The following is a 21624-nucleotide window of genomic DNA, read 5'->3' as shown; positions in this document are numbered from 1 at the left end:
ATTTATTATTTATTTTTTTATTTTAAAGTGAGAGAGTGAGCACAAGAGGGGAGAGGGACAGAGCGGGGCGGGGGAGAGAATCTTAAGCAGGCTCCATACTCAGCATGGAGTGCGATGTGGGTCTTGATCCCACAACCCTGGGATCATGACCTGAGCCAAAATCATGAGTTGGACGCTCAACCAACTGAGCCACCCAGGCGCCCCATGCCAGTTTGCTTTTATATTGTGGCCTTTTTAAAAGTTGTGAATTTTGTGTTGTCAAATCTTTTGATATTTGCAAACATTTATGATTTTGTTTATTATGCTTAGATAGCCTTTTCAAGACTGGAAGAATATTTATCCACTCATTCTACACACATGGATTGAGTTCCTACAGCGTGTCTGGCACTGGACAGGGGAGAAGGCCCGCTTGACAGAACCTATATTTTAGAAGGGAGACAGACAAGAAGCATGTCAACAAATAGATTAAAAGTCTGTTTGCCTTTGTTTTCTTCTAGTGGTGTTAATGTTTCATGTTTATTTTGCTTCATCTAGCTTTCATACGGTGTATGTAGGGGAGGGAGGGCCTGAATCCTCCCCTCTAGCTGTATGATGGGTCTTCCTCCCTATTTGGGCAAGCTGCCTTTTATGGTCTTTGATATAATCATGTAGTTTCTTCAGGTTGAATTGATTCTAAGTTCTTGATATTTTTGGTTGTGATTTTGAGCAGGGTCTTTTTTTTGGTCATTATGTTTTCCAACTGTGCATTTCTGGTTTATAGGAACCCAACTGATTTTTTGCATGCTTATTTTAAATCTAGCCACTGTGCTTCATTCCCATTATTTCTGATAGTTTCTGTTTTTTTCGGGTAGATGATCATATTGCCCACAGTCAACGGTAATTTGGTCTCCTCACTTGTTGGCAGTTATTCTTGTGCTTTTTAGCTCTTTCTAAGTTTGAGCCCTGGGCATTATGTCACATTAGAGCACTGCTGACGGGTCCTTGTCTTGTCCCTGACTTTCATGGCAATGCTGGCTGCACTTTCAGGTCCACAGTCTTTATCCTGCTACAAAATAAGCCCCTGTCCCTCAGGTGTTTGGTGTTTGATCAGGAAGGGTCAGCCTTTGGGTTCCATGTCTGCACCCCATAGGCTCCTTCATACCTCTGGCCTCCTGCTAAAGAGTGCTGGCTTTCTCTAAAGAAACACAGGCCCCATTTTCCTGGCAATTAGGGCTTTTAAATTGGGGGTGGTTTTGATTTATGTTCAGATACTGCAGCACATCCCAAAGGCGGTTTTGGGCATTTCTGCCCCACCCCTGTCTGCGTTACCTCAGAGCTGTGTCGCGTGGAGCTGTTGCCAGCCCTCAGCTGCAGCGAGGTCAGAGCCTGAGGGGGCACCGGTTGGCAGGTGCTTCCTGCTGGTCTAACAGGCCGCCTGCCAGATCTGCAAATTCACAGCCAGGCCGAGTTTCCTCACATAGCAGCATGATGATGAAAGTGGCTCAGACTGAGGTGCTTAAATGGGTTATGTTCTAGAGCAAAAGGAAAGGGAGCTTCACAAAAGATGATGGCTCCCAAAGAGGGGATTTTAAAATAGTGTGGTGTTCTGAGAGTTCCATGTGCCAGGACACGGTGCTGAGTGTGCTAGGTACAACAGCTCATTTCATGCTCCCACTCACCTTCTTCCACGAGGGTACCTGTTGGGGGGGGGGAGATGGGGACTCTTAGAATGATGACCTCAGTGCTGCCTGGCTAGTTGCCTCTGCTGTGACCTTGGCTCAGGTCCTCTTCCGCAGAGAGAGTCCCTCCCCGACAGTCTGCTGAGACCCCTCCCCTGCTGAGACCCCTGAGCGCCGTGGCACTGGATGAGCGCATGACTGGGTGGCCTGGGGCACAGTGGCTTGGGGTGAGAGCTGACAGAGGTGGTGGAGTCCCTCAGTCTCACCTAGGCAGTTTGCCCACTCTGGCCTCCGTGTCCCAGCTTCATAAATGAGGCAACTGAGGTGCAGAGGTCAAGCACCTTTCTGAAAGCACGCTGGCTGGCACACGCCATGCCGTGATTGCACGTAGATCGCCATGTGATCTCACAGATGCCTCAAGGCCCGTGGAAGGCCTCCGCTTCCCCTTTTTTTGTACTGCCCCTCAGTCCTGAGGACCAGGCGTGGAGAGCGCCATCACAGTCCTCTCACGGCACGCCCTCCTCCTCGCCCCTCCCTGTGCTCAGGACTCCTTGCTCCGGTTGAAGGACCACCGGCAGTGTTTTGAGTGCTCCGACGTGGCTCTGCACGAGGCCGTCCAGCAGATGGTGAATGCGAGTGAGTCCTCAGCCAAGGAGGAGTGGGTGGCCACGGTGACCCAGCTACTGCTGGGCATCGAGCAGGCACTCTCAGCTGACAGCAGTGGCAGCATCCTGAAGGAATCATCGTCCTCCACTGGCCTCACCCGGCTCACCAACAACCTCATCCAGGTAATCTCCCACTCCTTCGTGAGCTGCCCTGCACCAGCAGGTGTGGTTCTCGGAATTGCCCCTTCGTAGCTCACTGGCTTTCACTGCAAGCTAGGGACCCCAGAGGGGCGCCTTGGCTACTCTGGCTGCAGGAAGCGGGCACCTCAGGTAGTGGGTGGCTGTGCACTGGCCACACACCTTCCTGGGACTGCTCGCGTCTGGGGGTTGCAGCTTGCTGAGCACTTGGCATCACAGGGTTCTTCCAGACCACCCATCCCTGAGTGACAGAAGCGGGGTCAGAGCAGGAGGCCCTGACCTGTGTGTGGTCAGCAGGAGGTAGAGCTGGGGCTGGAACCCAGGCCCTCTGTCTCCCTGCCGGGGCTCTCCACCACCCCACGTTGTCCTGGCTCTCCTAGCCAAGGGGTGGTCCCAGTACTCCGCATCGTCCAGGTGGGCTTCGTAGCAGGAAACTTTCCTGAAGCCACCCTTGGCTCTTTCCGGACAACAGCTCTTCAGGCCATCAGCGCAGGTCTTGCCAAATCCGTGTCCGTAACGTCCCCATCCTTTGTTTCTCCTCTGCATCTGTAGCGCTCTGCCTTAACCCAGGCAGAGTCTCTTATTTGAACTATGGGAGCGTGCTCCCCGCCCCTCTACACTCCTGGTGCAGCCACCACCCTGCCACAGAGGCACCTTTCTGACATGGAAATACCAGTGTGCTCCTCCCTCCCTCCAACCCTTCATGTTCCCCCTGGTTGCCCATCACCCAAGGTGTCTGAACCTGCCTGGCCTCCTCTCCACTCATCTACTTCCTTGTCTGTCTCTGGGCCTCTGCCTGCATGCCTGTCCTGTACCCCTAGTTCCTGCCCTCTTCAGTATTGGTTCCACCACAACCACTCACCTGGAAACATCAAGGTTCTCCTCTGTCTGTCCCTACCCTTCCTCTGCGACCCCACTGTGGCCCTCATTTGCTTTAATTACAGCGACTATACTGATTCTTAACTCTTGAGTGGCTTGTCTGTGGTTCTCTTCCCCCCAGGCTGTCACCTCCCCCGTGCCCTGCTCACCTCTGTAACCCTCACATCTGGCATGGGTCCTGGCACACAATAGGTGCAGAGGGCCTCAGGAACTGCATGTGGCATAGGGAGGACTGCCGGAGCGGGCTCCTCTGATGCCTGGGCTTACCACTGTTGTTGGGCACCCTGGGACTCTGATGACTGGAGTGCTGGAGTGCTTTCTAGTCATGTCCCCGCCTCTGCCCTGAGGGGTCACCCCAGAGGGTTGGAGGGAGAGCTGGCCCTACTGTGACACCCCTGTTCTCCCTCTCCCAGGTCATTGACTGCAGCATGGCCGTCCAAGAGGAGCCCAAGGAGCCCCATGTCTCCTCAGTGCTGCCCTGGATCATCCTGCATCGAATCATCTGGCAGGAAGAGGACACCTTCCACTCCCTGTGTCACCAGCAACAGCTTCAGAACCCAACGGATGAAGGTGGCAGGAAATGGTTCTGGGTGGAGGTGGGCCCTGACAGTCCTATCCAGATGCTGTGAGTGGGCTTGGGGCTCAGTCAGTAGGATTTTGTGTGGGGCCTGGACAGAAGCAGAGGCTTCTTCGGGGAGCTCATTGCACAGTGGGGTCGAGAGGCAGTGGGTGTGTGGTATTTCATGTCTGGTGCAGGTGGTAATAGAGTGACAGTGTGGGGAGTGCTTACAAGGAGCACGGACACTGCTCCAGGCAGTCTCAAACTTGCTAATTCCTTTAATCCCCAAAATAGCCCTATGAGATGGGTAGCCATGCGCTAGCCTTTGCACTTAATCACCACGCCCCCTGGCCCCTGCTGGCGTGAGCCAGTCAGGGCAGCAATGTGCACAGCTGGAGGGTAGTATGGAGTGAGCACAGGTCCAAATCCCAACTATCACATCTTGGCTGCGTGACCTTGGTCAAGTCATACAACCTCTCAGCCTCTATTCCCCACGTATATGCTGGGAATAATGGTACCTATCTCAGAGGGTTGTTCTGAGGACAAAATGAAATAATAAAGCTATCATTTGCCAAATCAGTGTCTGGCACATGAGGGTGACAAATGAGTAATTGTGAATGAGAAGCTGGAGAGAGAGCCCAGGACTCTTTATGGAGATGGCACTTGAGCCAGGTCAATGCAGTGGTAGGAAATGTGGTGAATCGAAGAAATAACCATAACAGCTAAATGACCTTTTAAACAAAGATACCCCATCATTCTTTAAAAAAAATTTTTTTTAATGTTTATTATTTATTTTTGAGAGAGAGAGAGACAGAGAGAGAGACAGAGACAGTGACAGTGCAAGCAGGGGCAGGGCAGAGAGAGAGGGAGACACAGAATCAGAATCCGAAGTAGGCTCCAGGTTCTGAGCTGTCAGCACAGAGCCTAACACGGGGCTTGAACTCATGGACTGTGAGATCATGACCTGAGCTGAAGACGGACACTTAACCGACTGAGCCACCCGGGAGCCCTGTTCTCCCATTTTGCTCAATCACTGTACATGGACTCCTGCAGGAAGCCCGTGACCTTGGGTGGGGTGCATCTCTGCAGCTGTAGCAGACCCTGAAGGAGCTGGCGGTTGGGGGTTGTCTGCTGACTGCACTCCTCTTGCTGGGCAGCCAGGCGTACCTTAAAGGGGATCTCCGAGAGAGAACAAAGTCCAGGCTCTCTGGCAAGGATTGTGTGCAGCACTAGCCCTATGATCTCCCTTCTTCTGTCTCTGTAGACATAGGTTACAGACAAGTGAATTGAGAGCAACACCTGCTTTAAAATTATGGTTTTAAGGAAAGGGCAAATTGAGCTTATATTTGGGAGAGTGCCCCAGAAAATTCATTGGTGATATATTAGAGCTACTTATGTAGTGTGGAGGAAGTGCCCTAACCATGAGCAGGGTAGAAAGAAATGACATGGCCACTGTGCTGACATAGCGTAGCCTGTCCCCCACCCTGTGTGGGGGACAAAAAAAGAAACACACGAACTCAGTCAGGAAGAAAACTTACATTGAGGAACAAAGGCAGGGACCCTGTAACAATTTGCACAAGAAATAATTTATTAAAAAATCTGAGCTCATAAGCAGAATGAAACAAAAAGGAAAATTGCAAAACTAAGGGAAAACATTATAAACCAAGTCTCACTGTTACAACTAACAAACCAGACAGCAAGGAGCAGAATGAGCATGGCTAGAACGGAAACCAATGGATGCAGGTCAGAGCTAACAGCATTACCGAGAAGAGGATGGATATGGGAAACAGGTTGTCCAGTGTGAGGATAGGTAGTGCTCCTAAAGGAAAGACCCCAGCAGTGAAATAGGATAAGCAGTCAACCCACTGTCAAATATGGGAACATTTCTCTGTAAAAAAAAATTGAGCTTGCAGATTCATTGTTCAGCATGTACCATGAAAAATTGGTAACGCCACAAGATACATCCTACTTGAAGAATAAAGATTTTTTAGGGGTACCTAGGTGGCTCCGTCGGTTGAGTGTCCAACTCTTGATTTCTGCTGAGGTCATGATCCCAGGGTCATGGGATTGAGTCCCACACTGGGCTCCATGCTGGGCACGGAGCCTGCTTAAGATTCTCTTTCTCCCTCTGCTCCACCCCTGCTCCTGTGCAAGCACATGCTCGCTCACTTGCTCTTTCTCTCAAAAATAAATAAACAAATAAATAAATAAATAAATAAATAAAAATAAATAAGTATTTTTTAGATTTCTAAATTGAAAAAATGATTTATCTTCACAGGTAAAACATGAGACTCATTTCAGATTTCTCCCTAGCTGCATTCAGAGCAGTTGAGGTGATGTCTAAAAGTCTACATGGTTGTCAAGGAACGATGGTACGATCTAGGACATCTAGCCAGGTTGTTTGTAATTAATAGTAGGAACAGACATTTATAAATCAGGATTCCAGCTCCTGTGGGTGCTTTTAAAGATGTCACTGGAGGATGAAGTCAGTAAACCAACATGAGTCAGAATGAAATTCGTCAGGAGTGGAAAAGCCACAGGCAAGGATTTGAGATGAGCACCAAATCCATTTAAACTTGGAATTGAGAGAAAGCAGTTATGCTAATTATGGTTGCAGAACAGAGTGTCAATGTTGCAAACCTGAAGTGCTACAAATAATATGCACAACAAAATTGGGAGATGAGGAGAAAGGAGGAAGTGTTACAAGGCTATCTCCCATCTTGTATAATAGAATCATTTGATGCTGTTGAAAATGGAAGCTAAAAGATCCATAAAAAATTAGCATAGTTTAGTTTCCTCATGATTTTCTGAGTTATGTTTTTTATTAAAAAATTTTTTTAAGTCTATTTATTTTAAGAGAGAAAGAGAAAGTGGGGGAGGGGCAGAGAATGGGAGATAGAATCCCAAGCAGCCTCCGCATGGAGCCTGATATGGGACTTGAACTCACCAATCAGCATGAGATCATGACTTGAGCAGAAACCAAGAGTTGAATGTTTAACTGACTGAGCCACCCAGGCGCCTCTATTTTTAAAAATTATTTATTTATATATTTATTTTAAAGAGCACACAAGCTGGGGAGAGGAGCAGGGGGCAAAGGGGTGGTGTGGAGAGCAGGGTGGGGCAGGGTGGGGGAGAATATCTTAAGCAGGCTCCATGCTGAGCCTGACACAGGGCTCCATCTCATGACCATGGGATCATGACCCCAGCTGAAATCAAGAGTTGGACACTCAACTGACTGAGCCACTCAGGTGCCCCTTTTTATTTTTAAATCCATGCCTTTCATACCTTTTTGACAGGGACTGGCCAATAGTAAAAAGTATGACATAAATTTCATGAAAGAATTCTTATTCTACTGGGCGTGAGATGCACTGGTATTTTCTGTTTTGTGTTCTATCCTTAATCCTCTTTAAAAATGCTAGTTACAAGCCCACTAGTGGGTTATAGTCCAGAGTTTCAGAAGCACTGAAGGATCTTTAAGGAGCTAGTAATCATTCTAGTGGTGAACCTACACTTAACTGAAAGGTAGTCATTCTTTTTTTCATCTGTAATATTCCAAAAGACCTTAGAATAAGAATCTTGAAGTTAAGAAATGGTATATATAGTATGCGTTTCATTATTTTTATTTTTTAAAAATTTTTTTTACTGTTTACTTTTTATTTTTGAGACAGAGACAGAACATGAACAGAGAGGGGCAGAGAGAGAGAGGAGACACAGAATCTGAAACGGGCTCCAGGCTCTGAGCTGTCAGAACAGAGCCCGATGTGAGGCACGAACCCACGAACTGTGAGATCATGACCTGAGCCGAAGTTGGACGCTTAACCGACTGAGCCACCCAGGCGCCCCGGGTTTCATTATTAAAAGTTATTTCTCTCTCTCTTTCAAAATGTTTCCTATATGCCCAGAAAGCTGCTTCCAGGGATGTTCACTGAACATCAGCGTGTTTATTTGGAGGTGGATAAGGCATTCCTTATGTCTTCTTGTATGATTTGGATTTCTTTTTAAGTGTATTTATTTATTCTGAGAGAGAGAGTATGTGAGCAGGTCAGGGGCAGAGAGAGAGAGGGAGATAGAGAATCCCAAGGTGGAGCCCCACACGAGGCTCTATCTCATGAACCGAGATCATGATCTCAGCTGAAGTCAAGAGTTGGATGCTTGACTCACTGAGCCACTCAGGTGCTCCTGAATTGATTTTTGAAAAGTATGTATTGCTTTTGTAAAGCCAATCAAGTCATTAACTTACTTAAGAGGACAAAAAGATAAAAAATGAAAGAAAGAAAAATCTGTGGCCACTTTGGTAAAGACAGAAAAGCCCACAAAGGAGAGACTGAGCTTTGCAAGTCCCACAAGTGTCCCCACGCTAATTCTGACGGTCTGGTCTTTCCCTAGTGATGGCTGAGACGCCCATGCTCCCATCCTCCCTCATGCTGCTCAACACTGCCCACGAGTATTTGGGGAGAAGGTCCTGGTGCTGCAATTCCGATGGGGCTCTGCTGCGATTCTATGTAAGCGTTGCCCTCTTGGCCAGGGCTGGTGGGGCGGGAGGGATGGTTTGGTGTCCTGAGGCTTGCTTGGCCTCCCTCTGTACTGGGGCCCACTGCTCTTCTTTGATTCATATGTGACTACTCAGAGTTGCCAGAAAGTCTGAACTTGGTTCCCTTATGCACCTGAGGTTCACGGCTTCTGGACCTGGCCTTGACCTACAAGTGGATTTAGAACCACTAATCGTGACTGCATCTGTTTTGTGTGTGTCAGGCATAGGGCCAGGCCCTTCATAGTAATTTAGAAGCAATAACTGCATTCACTACCACCTTCCAATGAATCCTGTTTGCCCAGCACCACTCACGAAAGGTAGTAGTTGCTGAATCAATAGCTATTTAGTAAATAAGTATTTAGTGAGTACAGATAGCTGTCTCTTACTAGCAGCTGTGATTGACTGGGCTTACTGGGGATAAGCAGCATGATTCCTGTCCCCAAACCTCACTGCTGAGTGTGAGGCCAAGCAGCGCAGACAGGTTACAGAGCATGAGAGGGGCACCTAACCCAGCCTGCAGTGTCTGTTTAAAAAAATTTTTTTTTCTTTAATGTCTTTATTTTTGAGAGAGAGAGAGCACAAGCTGGGGAGGGGCAGAGAGAGAGAGTGAGGCACGGAATCTGAAGCAGGCTCCAGGCTCTGAGCTGTCAGTGCAGAGTCCGACACGAGGCTCTAACTCACGAACTGCGAGATCATGACCTGAGCCAAAGTCGGACGCTTAACCAACTGAGTCAGCCAGGCTCCCAGCAGTGTCTATTAATAAATGTTTTAGTGGAACATAGCCACAACCATTCATTTACATGTTAACTATGGCTGCTTTGGCAATACAGGGGCAGGGATGAGGAGCTCTGATAAAGTCCGTGTGGTATGTGAAACCTAAAATATTTACTACATAGCCCTTCAGGAGAAGGTTTGCTGACCTCTGCCGTATACCTTTTCAGTGAGCATATCCTCTCTACAAGTGCAGCTCCTGCCTCCCCAGTCCTGGTCTTCCTCCTCTGTCCTGTGCTTTCCCCATGGCTCATACCATCTTCTAGCATGCCATATAATTTATTTATCTGTTATGTTTATTGTGCGTCTCTTCTCCATTAAAATGTAACTTCCCTGAAGGTAGGGATTTTTGTTACTTTTGTTCACTGCTGGATCCCAGTACCTTAGCACACAGCATATGTAGCCCATAGTAGGTGTTTAATAAGTAATGGATTGAATGAATGAACGAGACTGAGAATACGTATAGAGCTAATGTGTGTGTAGGGCTTGACAGTTTGCAGACCACTTGTGCTGAGGAGGTGGAGACTTGGCAGGAGCCCCAGCTGTAGATGCCTGAGTGTCTGCTCTACCCTGTGAGTTCTGAGGGCCTCCCGGGTGCTCACCCTGGTCAGCGCCACACTTCAGGACCATTTTTGGAAGAATTGTGCCAAGCTTAGACTGTATTGCTGCTCAGGAATTGGCAACTTCCTTTTTCTGCCTTCCCTCTCCCAATGAGAGAGTGTGGGGTCACTGTTCTACTTCCACAGGGTCACCTCTACAAAGCAGTTTCCCTTACGCTGCTTGGGGGAGAGTCAAGAATGAGTCAGCCCCTTTGCAAGCTGGTACCCGGCAGAAGTGGTGCTGAGGTGCCTCTTGGGTAGGCAGCAGGGGCGATGATGGGATGACCATACTCTGGGTTTTCCTTAGTCTACATCTTTTTTGGCAGAGTATGAATTCTAGCTGCCAGGATCTGCTAAGTGAATCTGAGGGAGTGGACGTGATAGGAGTACCGCCATGTTTCATTTCATAGCTCCTGATTTTCCTACCCGAGGCCTAGCCTTTACTTTCTTCCAGCTCCTGCAGCAACTTCACTTTTGTGGACTCGGCCTCTGCTTATTGAGTGCTCTCTCTCTCTGCTCAGGTCCTGACCACCTCATGCCCTCTGTTTGTCATACTCTGCCCCGGGGTCTACATGTCTGGCTTGCCCTTTCCTTCCTGCCATGTTGGTCTCAGCTCAGAGGACACCTTCTAAAAGAGGTCTTCCCTGGTCCTGCCACTCTGTCCTCATGACTGCTGAGCAGCCCTGCTATTTGTTTCTGTGTCACGTGCCTCTCTGCTAGCTGGTGTGTTCCTGAGATCAGAGACCTTTTTAGTCTTGCTGCCTGAAGCATCTCTAGGGCCCTGAGCAGTGGCTGACATAGATTACTGTCCAGTTGATGTTTCTTGAATAAATAAATGAACAAACATAAAGTTATTCATTCATTGATCTACAAATGGTTGCTGAGCATTCACCATTCTGGGTGCTGTGGCGGTTTCGAAGGTGAATACTTTATTGCTGGCTCTTCCCATTGCCCCAGGTTAGTGGTCTTCAGATAAAGGATTGTGTCTTGGGAGTGCTTTGTGACTGACCTGGGGAGATCTTTTGTGTGGATTTTTTTCTTCTTGGATAGAGTGGAAGTATTCTCTGAGGGAGAAATCCTCTTGGATCTCATCTTTTCTTGAGTTAGTATTTCTTTTCATATGTTATATTCAGGTTGCTGAATTCTTATCCATTCATCCACACTCAACTCAAATGGCCCCTTTTCTATAGAGCCTTTACTAACTTCCAGACTGTCCCTGTTACACTGTGTCCTGGTACTACCACCCAGATTGTGTACACATTAACCATCTGCTGTATTTGCTTCAATCCTGTCTTCTAATAGAAATAAAAAGTTACAGGAAGGATAGTATACTCTTCCTTACCGTCCTTCCCTCACCCCCATAAACCATAAAGGAAAGGACTAATAAATCTGACATTAAAATTTTAAAATTCTGTAAAACAAACACTATACACAAAGTTCCACATAAAATAGCATAGTGATAGAACTACACACACACACACAGACACACACGTGTGTGTGAAACTGGTGAAACATACATATCAGACAAAAGACTGGAATTCAGGGTATTTAAAAAACTCCACAAATCCATAGAAAAAGAAAAGAGTCCAAGAGAAAAATGAGGAAATTATATGAACAGATCACTAGAGAGGAAACCTTAAAGGCCAGTAAACATGAAAAGACACTCAACCTCACTAACAACCATAAATTCTTTATTAAAAAGGAATTAGAAGCAATGGAATACCATTTTGTCCTTTCAGACAGTCATCAACATTTGTCTGTGGTACCTAGGGCCGATGGGGCTGTGTAGGAATTTCCATCCTGCCATCAGAAGTATAAAATTAGTGGGGCGCTTGGGTGGTTCAGTTGGTTCAGTGTCAGACTTCGGCTCAGGTCATGGTCTTGCAGTTTATGAGTTCGGGCCCAGCATCAGGCTCTGTGCTGACGTCTCAGAGCCTGGAGCCTGCTTCAGATTCTGTGTCTCCCTCTCTTTCTGCCCCTCTCCTGCTCACACTTTGTCTCTCTCTGTCAAAAAAATAAACATAAAAAAAAATTTTTTTTTAAGTATAGAATTAATTAGTTCAACTATTTTGGCAAACAATTTGAAAATACAGTTTTTAAAGTTGCAAATGTGCAAACCCTGTGACCTGGTAATTCCTTTTATAGGAATCCACACTAAAGAAAAAGAAACTTTCACATGCATATAAAGAATAGCATGTTGGTGGATGTTAACCATAATGCTGTTTATAACACATATACAAAAAAGGATAAACACCCTTAATGCTATCATTAGAAAAGGTAAAAAAAAAAAATATGGTAACAAATATTTACAGACAAAGTGATGTAATGTCTAAGATTTGTTTCCAAATGATGTGGGGTGGGTTGGGGACAGTTGGGTGAGGGACTGGCTGTGCACAGACTTAGTAATCAGTGCTTATTAGTAATCAGTGCTTAGTAATCAGACTTATTAATCAGTGCTCCATATGTGGGCTCACTATACTATCATTTCTAGTTTAATATATGTTTGGAATTTTCCATACTAAAAAGTTTGAAATTTTGATATCCCCGTACGGTAAGATTCATTTCAGTTCACTGAGCTATATTCACATTGATACAAATAAGTCCAGTCCATTCATTCATTTTAATTAGTTTAACTGCTTAGAGCAGTGCAAATGAATGAACCAGATTTATTTGTATCAATGTGAGTATAGCTCAGTGAAATGAATAAGAGCAACGTGCAAAGGGTTATGTATTAGATGATATTTTATATGTAAAGTTTAAAAACCCATGCAACTATATAGTGTATAGCACAATCTAAAAATACGGAAATAAACATACATACATCTGTATCATTTCTTTGGATTTACTTTGTGCTTTTTCTCACTTATTGCGGTGAAAGCTTATTTCAGTGTTCACTCTTTTTTTTTTTTTTCACATCTTGCTATCATTAAGGTATTAATGTTTCTAAATTAAGTGCAGAAGCATTGGGAAAAGCCATGGGGTTAACATCAGGTATAAGGTCATTCAGTGACATCTTCCTAGCATTAAGATGTGTTTACAAACTTACATATAAAAGCTTATGTGAAAAGACATTTGGTGAATTGTTTGAATGACCTGGTGTATAAAGTGCCCTTCAAGTAACTTCTTCCTTTTATATAAGATATAAGATATAAGTTTATGTGTGAAGCCTATGGGAAAAGCCATGTGCTTATCAACCTGAAACTACGCTGTGTTTAGATGGCCACTCAGTGGCAGTGTTCACTCTTTTTTGTACAAGTGCTGAAGGTTATAAGTTTTCCCCAAGTACATTTTTAGCTGCATGCCATATTTTGACCTGTGGTATTTGCTACCTTTATGTACTGATTTCTCATTTTACTGACTTATGTTCTGAGGATGTGATGTGTATTATATTTTGTCTTTAGTATTTGTTGAGATGTGCTTTTTGTCTAGTTTTGGAAAACTCATGGATGCTTGAAAAGAATGTGTATCTGGTAACAGTTGGGCATAACAATAGCCATTGAATCTAATCTTCATAGATGCATCACTTGTTGACTGTGTTGTTTACATCCTCTGGAATCCTTATTGATGTTTTGTCTGAGAGAGACTCCCTCAGTCCTAATGGGATTTACCATTTGCATTATAACCACCTGTTTAATTTACTGCCCCTCCATCTGAGCTTCTTAAAAGCAGAGACTGTGTCACATCGTGCCTAACATAACGAGGTGCTTGGTAAATATTTGGGGAGCAAATGAATGGCCAAATAAGTGGGTAGAGAACTTACCAGAGGGCATATAATATCTCCTAGCAGCTGGTAGATACTGACTGGATGCGCTAGAAGGAAGGCAGTTTGGCAAGCACGCCCTTCTGGTCACTTGTCAGATCTGGGCCCAGAACGGCTCCTGTGGGGGTAACAGGCCCTTTTAGGAAACAGGCCCAAGAGACGCGGCCTCCTCAGGTTAACAGACTTGATAGAATGGTGGTCTCCCTGGGGTCCCACTGTGCCAGGGAAGCTATGGGCCTTCTCCTCAGGCGTCTCTTCCTGCCTACCACAGGTACGCGTTCTCCAGAAGGAACTTGCTGCATCCACCTCTGAAGACACGCACCCCTACAAGGAGGAGCTGGAGACCGCCTTGGAACAGTGCTTCTACTGCCTGTACAGCTTCCCTAGCAAGAAGAGCAAGGCCAGGTACCTGGAGGAGCACTCAGCCCAGCAGGTGAGGGTGTCCCCGCCCCTGCCCAGGGGAGTGGGGCTCAGAGAAGCAGGGGCGTGAGCACTCCTGGAGGACATCAGACACATACCTCTTGTGGTTAGTTGCACCAGGAGAATGAGAGCATGGTCAGATGTAGTCTGATCATAGGAAAAGGGTTTTCCTTGCAAAAACTAGCTTCGTAAATGTTGACCAATCATTCAAAAGTGCAGCATGGCAATTTTCAAAGGATTTCCTTTTCCAGTCGGATAATATGAATAATTCCTTAGAGGTTTTCATTTGTTTTTGTTGTTTGGGTTTCAAGCACTCATGGCTTGTCAGTACTGTCATTTATTCTTACCAATTCCATTCCCTGAATGTAAGCTCCTTGGGCAGGGCCCCCACTGTGGTCCCATGTAGAATGCAGACCCACCCTGGTCCAGAGCAAGCAGTGGGGCAGCTGAGGCTCAAGGAGAGGGTCAGTGGCCTGGCCACAGTGCCCACTCGTGATTGAACCTACCCTCTGGCTCAGCCATGTGGACTCAACAGAGTGTGGCCCTCAGTTTCCAACATTTGTCTTTGTAAAGGCTGGGCTTATGCCAGTTCATTTTTCTGCTCTTCAGACATTTGGGTTTCGGAATTAGAGTGAGTATGCAGAGTTTTAAAAGTATATGGGACTTTTTCTACACTCTAACATATTGTAACCTTGTCTGTATTATTTCCATGGAAGAACCTTTCCCTTTCTGCTTTACCCTGACTGTACTATGATCTGCTTTCTGTCTTTTCTCAAGGTGGACCTTATATGGGAGGACGCTCTGTTTATGTTTGAGTATTTTAAGCCCAAGACCCTTCCTGAATTTGACAGCTACAAGACCAGCACTGTGTCTGCTGACTTGGCCAACCTTCTGAAGAGGATCGCCACCATTGTGCCCCGCACAGAAAGGCCGGCCCTGAACCTGGACAAAGTCTCTGCCTACATTGAGGGCACCTCGGCCGAGGTAGGAACTGAGCATGGTGGAGCTGTGTCCCATCATTTTTCCCTCCGGCACTGCTGCTTCTGCACCTTGTCTGCTTTCCTTGCTCTGTACCAGAAGTCAGGTCCATGAGAAGCCTAGTGTCTGTCCTGTGCTAATGTGAATGGTCCTGGGTTTGCAGCGTTACTGGTCACATCTGAGACCCTGACTCCATCTCCCCTTATCCTGCTCCCTCGCCTGCCAGGTGCCCTGCCTTCCAGAAGGGGCCGACCCCTCCCCTCCGGTGGTGAATGAGCTCTACTACCTCCTGGCTGATTACCATTTCAAAAACAAGGAGCAGTCTAAGGCTATCAAGTTCTACATGCATGACATCTGCATCTGCCCCAACAGGTCAGTGACCTGGGCATACGGCCAAGCAGGGAGGGTTGGGGTGACCCCAGCTCAGCAAACCCTTTCCTGGGCCAGGTTGGGGTTTCTCTGCCATAGCAAAGAGATCAGGGGAAAAGGAATGAGAAAGTATGATTAGCACTCTGCAGTTATTAGGAAAGGCAAGAGACAGGTTCTTCATAAAAAGAGGAGCAGTGGAGAAGTCTTCCTTCCAGAAGATACCTGGGATGAGCACTGGCCTCAGAGAAGGTATGAGGTTTCCATCTGGATCCAGGCCAGCAGGGCAACGGGGTGCCATCTGGTTCCATCCTCCTGGTTCAGTGCTGCCTCCTTTCCTGGCTTCTGGCCCTGGGAAATGGGCTGATGTGTACTATGTGTCTTTAGCTAATGGTTGTTTCCTTATTTTGGGGAAAGGGGAAGGTAATAGAAATACTTAAGCTAGGAGTTCTCTTTCCTTGCTCTGATGCAAGTGTTGGCAGTAGCAATTGTCATGACAGTAAAAGTAGGAGAGCCTATTGTATGTGAGGCTCATGCTTTCTTCCCGCTGAGCCCGGGTGGCTTTTTCTTAAATTGTAATGGTTGGCCTGTTCATCCTGAAAGGGCTCTGCTAAGCTCATAAAGTCTGATTCATTTGATTGAGAGGGAACATTTTCTCATGGCCTCCACACCTAGGAGGTAAGCCTTGGGTCGAGGTAAGCTTTGTATCTGAAGGTCCAGAGTAGTATCTGTAGGTAAAGTATTCAGGGGCCAGGCCGCAGAGGCTGCCCATCCTCAGGGGAAAACGCAGAGCTCCATCTTGTCAGGACCCACCTGGCCTGGGGGAGAGGGGCAGGGATCTAGGTAGAGAAACCAGTTTACACAACTTCTGTAGCTTGTGGGAGAGGTTCTCCCAGCCCCCTTGTTGCTCAGCGTATGTTTTCCTTCAGGCAGGGAGCCATGTATTGGTGGCCCTGGATGTCCTCTCTGGGGTCACTGTGGACCAGTTTGGTAGGGGAGATCCACGCTCAGGCTGGCTGAGTGCTCCTGTTCTAGGCAGTGAGGAGTCACCTCCTTTGCCCTGCTGCCTCCATGTCTGAAAAGTGAGGGTGATAAGACCAGCCTGCCCGTGGAGAGGTGAGACCCTGGCGTGACACCTCGCACCCAGCAGCCCTTTGGGTTACAAGACAAGGTTCGTGACAGCTCATTTGGGCCTCCTTCCAACTTGTACGTGCACCGGTTCAGAGGGTGTCAATCTGTCAGGCTTGGCCTGCTGGCAGCCGTGCCGTAGAGGTGGGGTGCCCTGTGAGGACTGGCCCCAGGGCCAGGAGGAACTTGGTGGCCTAGTCCTGACCCTCCTTCATTCTGGCCCTCACGAGCAGGTGTCAGGGAAGACTTGGGCTCAGTCTCATCTTCTGTGCTGGCTAAGATGGAAGTTTGGATGCTCGCCTTTTCTTTACACTTTCAGAGCCTGCTAGACACAGGTGAAGCCCATGGCAGACAGCTGGGTGTGTGGTGGTGTGTCCCGGCCACAGTGTTTGTTGGTGGTCCCTGCAGGAAGAGCAAGTCTGCGAGAATGCTGGCGACAGCTTTTCTTGACCCGTCCACCGCTCCATCTGCTCTTGCTCAGCTGGGATTGGGCCACCTTGGCCAGGGGTTTCATAGAGTGGCATTCTCTGGGGCAAGATGGGAATAGGTCCCAATACAGCTCATCCCTCTGCCAAACAACTCTGAGCCCAGTGCTGGGAGCAGGCCTGCCCTACGTGAGTACCAGCCCAGCGCACAGGCTCTGGATGCTTCTTCCTCCTGAGTTCGTGCATCGCTGGCCCTTGGGCTCCCTACTGTCCTTGTGGGTCAGCACTCCGCGAGCGTGGGTTGTGCGCTGCTCTGCTAGAATCAAGAACCCGTGTCAGGACTTGGTTTTTGGTGACACACAGAGAAGCATTTTGAGTTTTTGTGATGAGGTGTCTGTGTTCTTGGTCACTTCTATTTGTGGTTAGTGGTTTCCATTTTGGTACTTATGCAGGTATATGGGCACACACCGTGATTTGGTCCCTTCCCTCAAGGCAAGGGCAAAGGGGGTTGCCGAAGGCATTCTGGGAGGAATTAAGAGGGGAAACCCTCAGTGTGGAAGGAGCTGGCCCTGGTGGTACGTCCCTGACAGGGTTCCCCACCATCTGGAGGGGAACTTGACACCTACCCCTATGCTTCCGCCCCCAGGGTGACCTGAGCAGAGCCCCGGATCCCAGACCCTGAGGAGGAAAGGGTACACTCAGGGCCTCCACACAGGGGCTGAAGCCTTCATTTTTGCTATCCCCCATCATCACTTAAGCCTTCAGGCCTCTTTACTGCTCCTTTGCTCATACTTTTTCATCTTTGGGTGCCTGGAGTATGGCAGAAGCACGTGTGAGCTTCACAAGTCTGCTCTGCCCTTACCACACCTGTCAAAAATAGTCCAGAAAGCTAGTTGGCCAGTTTTAAAGTTAGTACAGCAGTAGGTCAAGAATTGTCAGCATGTGGAAGGTAGCATCTGTTATGTGATTGCTGTCTATTCTGTTGTCTGTACTTGCACTCAGGAAATTCCACTCTCCCAAGTGCCCAGAAATTGTCTTGGCCTTCGTCATCATCACAGCCTTTTACATTTTCCCCACCACTTTCTTTCAGGTGATCTCAGAACTGTAGGCTCTCAGCCATCATGGTCCCCTTGCTCTCCATATTGCTTCTGGGAACTGAGGTGGACAGGGCAGGATGTGGTCAAGGTCCCAGAGGGAGAACCATGTAGAAGCTACATGGCAGTGTTTTCAGGGTCTTGGCTGCCCCGTGCTTTTGGTCAGTGAGTGTGTTGATGGCAGGTGCTACCAGTGCGGGGTTAGGTGAGGTGGCAGCTGGATGAGAGCCTCCCTGTCACCTTGGATGGGCCATGCCTTGTAAAGCACCCCTTTTCCTTTCCATCAGAGACATTCTTTGGGTAACCCCTCCAAGCAGGGAAGCAAAGGGGAGCAGAGTCCAAGAGCTCACCATGTTAGCATAATTTGGGCTCGAGTCCATGGGGATTCTCTTAGAGCACTTACTGAGTACCTGCGAGATGCTGAATGACCTAAAATACATGTCTTGTGGTGTCCCAGCAGCTCAGCTTTCTTGATAGGGGTTTTCTTAGCCACATTTCATAGCTCAGAAACATGGAGTCCATGAGTGGTGGAGCTGGGCTCTGGGTCATGGCCTGGGACCACTCCCCTGGGGCCTGGGTGCCTTGCCCAGGCTACCATGTCTGCAGTGCTGTAAGGGCAGCTGTGTGTTCACTGGTGCTTTTGTCATGACTGCAGGTTTGATTCCTGGGCAGGCATGGCCCTGGCCCGGGCCAGTCGCATTCAGGACAAACTGAACTCCAATGAGCTGAAGAGTGATGGTCCCATCTGGAAGCACGCCACACCTGTCCTGAACTGTTTCCGGCGGGCCCTGGAGATCGACAGCTCCAACCTGTCCCTGTGGATCGAGTATGGCACCATGTCCTATGCCTTGCACTCCTTTGCCTCGCGCCAGCTGAAGCAGTGGAGAGCTGAGCTGCCCCCTGAGCTCGTACAGCAGGTGAGGAGGGGCTCTGCAGAAGGGCTGCCATCCCACCCAAGTGCCCTCAGGTGGCCAAGTTCTGTCCTATCTGTTTTTTGCACTTGTCCTCACAACCAGGCTGGGAGCTCATGGATGATTCTTCTCGTGAAACTGAAGCCATACTGTGGTCAGTGACAGCTTAGTCCCTGGTCTTTAGACACCCAGTCTGGCATTGGTGAATTCAAGGCCAGATTCTTATCATCTGGCTGGTCAGCCATCAGTTTTCCAGCAGTTGAGAGGCAGGGAAGGGGTGTTTGCCACCAGAAGTAGCTGTCTATTTCCGGTCCCCTTCATGTTTTATTTTACCTTATTTTATTTATCTTTTTAAGTAGGCTTCATGCCCAGTGTGGAGCCCCGTGTGGGGCCCTGAGATCAAGACCTGAGCTGAGTTCGAGTCAGACCTTAACTGACTGAGCTACCAACGCGCCCCTTCCTTGTTCCCTTCAAAGGAACTTCTTGGGAATTTTGAAGTCCATCTTGGTAGGGGACTCCCCTAGTGCAGGTTGCTGGGTGTCTGGCCTGTGGGCCTTGGCTCCTTGAGTTGGAAATGAAGGAGCCACATGACATTTTTGAGGCTGGTGTGGCAGTAAGATGACAATCCAGAAGGGTTTCCTAGGAGAGCAGAGTGCAGAAGGGGCCTGTTTCTTCTAGTGATCAAATGTGGTCAAAACCCAAATGAGATGATGACCTTCTTCATGCTGCCATTGGGTTGTTGAGGGAACCCAGTGAGAGAAGGTTTTCAGCTGAGGCTTTCAGCTACAGCTGTGCCACTGCTGTCCTCTGAAAGCCCCTGTGTCCTCGATAGTGGACCTCTGTTGTCATACCCAGCCCCCCATTCCGACACCTGCCACTCTTCAGCGGCAGGCTCCCAGAATGCTTGGCCTCACAGTGACCCTGGCCTCCTAGCATTGTGCTAAGTAGGGGAAGTCCTAGCCTTGTACTGCAAAGAGGTAACAGCTCTTTGTTGCTTTTACTGATTTTATTTGAAAGTGAGGTGTCCTTGGTGTTAAAAATTCAATTGGTATGGAAAAGCATAAATGAAGGGCGTCTGGGTGGCTCAGTTGGTTGAGCATCCGACTTCAGCTCAGGTCATGATCTCACAGTTTGTGAGTTCAAGCCCTGCATTGGGCTGTCTGCTGTCAGCTCAGAGCCTGCTTCGGATCCTCTGTCCCCCTCTCTGTCCCTCCCCTGGTTATTCTCTCTCTCCCTCTCTCTCTCAAATAAGTAAACTTAAAAAGCATAAATGAGAATGTAATAATGACATAAATGTCACCCCTTTTGTATGTGGGTGACATCCCTACCCAACAGCACAGAGAACAAGGGGAGGGGCTGCTGACAGCACTAGCAAAGGGTCACAATGTGAATCCACTTACGGTGGGGCTCAGTTACCCTGGTAAAGGTGTGATTGGGACTTTATCTTAGTAATTAAATAATAATGAAAATAACTCCTAAGTCTTATGTTACTAGGGCTTTGGTAATCACAAGGATGTATTAATTCTTCAAACGAACCAAGAATGATTGAGTTTGGTTGGTTTGAGGGGAGCTTAATTTTCTAATAGTTTATGATAGCACGCTATGACGCTCCTTCACCTTGGCAGCCTAAATTTCGACAGCTACTTTTGCAGAAATATTCGAGAGCTATTTGCCTCTCCCAGGATTCTCTGACATCTTTGTGCCTTAGAAGCGTGTGTTGCAGTCTCTTCCTTGACCAGCAGTCCTCCCTTTGGGCAGTTGTCATCCATGTTAATTGTGCCTGGTGCTCATGTGCAAAGGCTTTGCCCACATTGCTTCCATCAGCTTCATGAAATCCCGCATCTTTTGCAAAGTCCTACCTCTTTTGCAAAATTTGCAGTTTAACTTTGCAATAGGTATGCATTATACCATCAGCAAGAGACAGACTACAAAACTAATGAAGTGAGCTGGCAGGGATGGACCTTAGTGAAAATGCTGGGTGGATGTGCTATAAGAGCACAGGCTCATCTGAATGTTCCCCTGCTGTGATGACTGTTGTCACCCTGTGTCGACAGCCATGGGGGCCTTGGATTTCTCACACAAAGTCTTGCTGGACATCGGTGTGCTGTGCGATACACTTTGGGAAAGCCTTAAAAAGGCTACCCTTCTGTTTCCACACATTTCCCAGTCTCTGCACAGCACCCACACTTGACGAGGGTAAGCTGGAAGCACCATCTGGGGCTACTGTTTAGGAATGCCAGTGACCTCACCTTCTTCCCATGAGCTCTGGGTGTCACTGCCCCCTGAGCCCAGGACAGTTGTCTCAGGGTTCCAGACTGGGCACCTTGGCCCTAAGGTTTTTCCCTCTCTTTCTCTGCTCAAGTAGGTCAGCAAGGACAGTAGCTTCCACACCTGACTAGGCATCAGAACCTCTTTCAGGGGGGTTGGAGGGGGTGGGGAGCTGTTAAAAGGCTGCATCAGGGACTCATAGTCAAAAGCTGCACTTTAACAGGGTCCCTGGGTGGTTTACATGCAACATCCAGGGGATAGGCCTGGCACCAGTGGCAGAGGACACAGGTGGAGGGAAGGGCAGCGTGGCCATGAGGGACCCTGCTAACCAGCTGACCAGAGACAGGTGTCGGGTTCTGTGACTGGGCCAAACCCTGGAAGAAAACGGGGGAGAGAAGAGCAGCATGACCCTTGTTTAACACTTATAGAAACCCCTCTTCAATTATACGAAGAAACACCTTCTTTAAAACAATT

At 48.0% G+C, this 21624-nt stretch overlaps 1 protein-coding gene across 9 annotated transcripts in view; it reads left to right on the top strand.

Moving 5' to 3' along the window:
- The window catches only part of CABIN1 (calcineurin binding protein 1), a 153993-nt gene that overhangs the window by 41793 nt on the left and 90576 nt on the right, over positions 1-21624 (top strand). For all 9 annotated transcript variants that reach the window (XM_058690975.1, XM_058690977.1, XM_058690976.1 and 6 more), the window contains 7 exons: positions 2204-2446; positions 3754-3910; positions 8286-8401; positions 13832-13993; positions 14758-14964; positions 15185-15330; positions 18627-18888. In XM_058690975.1, coding sequence (XP_058546958.1) covers positions 2204-2446; positions 3754-3910; positions 8286-8401; positions 13832-13993; positions 14758-14964; positions 15185-15330; positions 18627-18888 — 1293 coding nt within the window. The remainder of the gene's footprint in view (positions 1-2203; positions 2447-3753; positions 3911-8285; positions 8402-13831; positions 13994-14757; positions 14965-15184; positions 15331-18626; positions 18889-21624) is intronic.

The sequence above is a fragment of the Neofelis nebulosa genome, chromosome 11 (genome assembly GCF_028018385.1).
Source record: "Neofelis nebulosa isolate mNeoNeb1 chromosome 11, mNeoNeb1.pri, whole genome shotgun sequence".
In the NCBI taxonomy this organism is placed as follows: Eukaryota; Metazoa; Chordata; class Mammalia; order Carnivora; family Felidae; genus Neofelis; species Neofelis nebulosa.
Note: the sequence above shows the minus strand (reverse complement) of the source record. Positions and strands in the feature narration are given on the sequence as shown.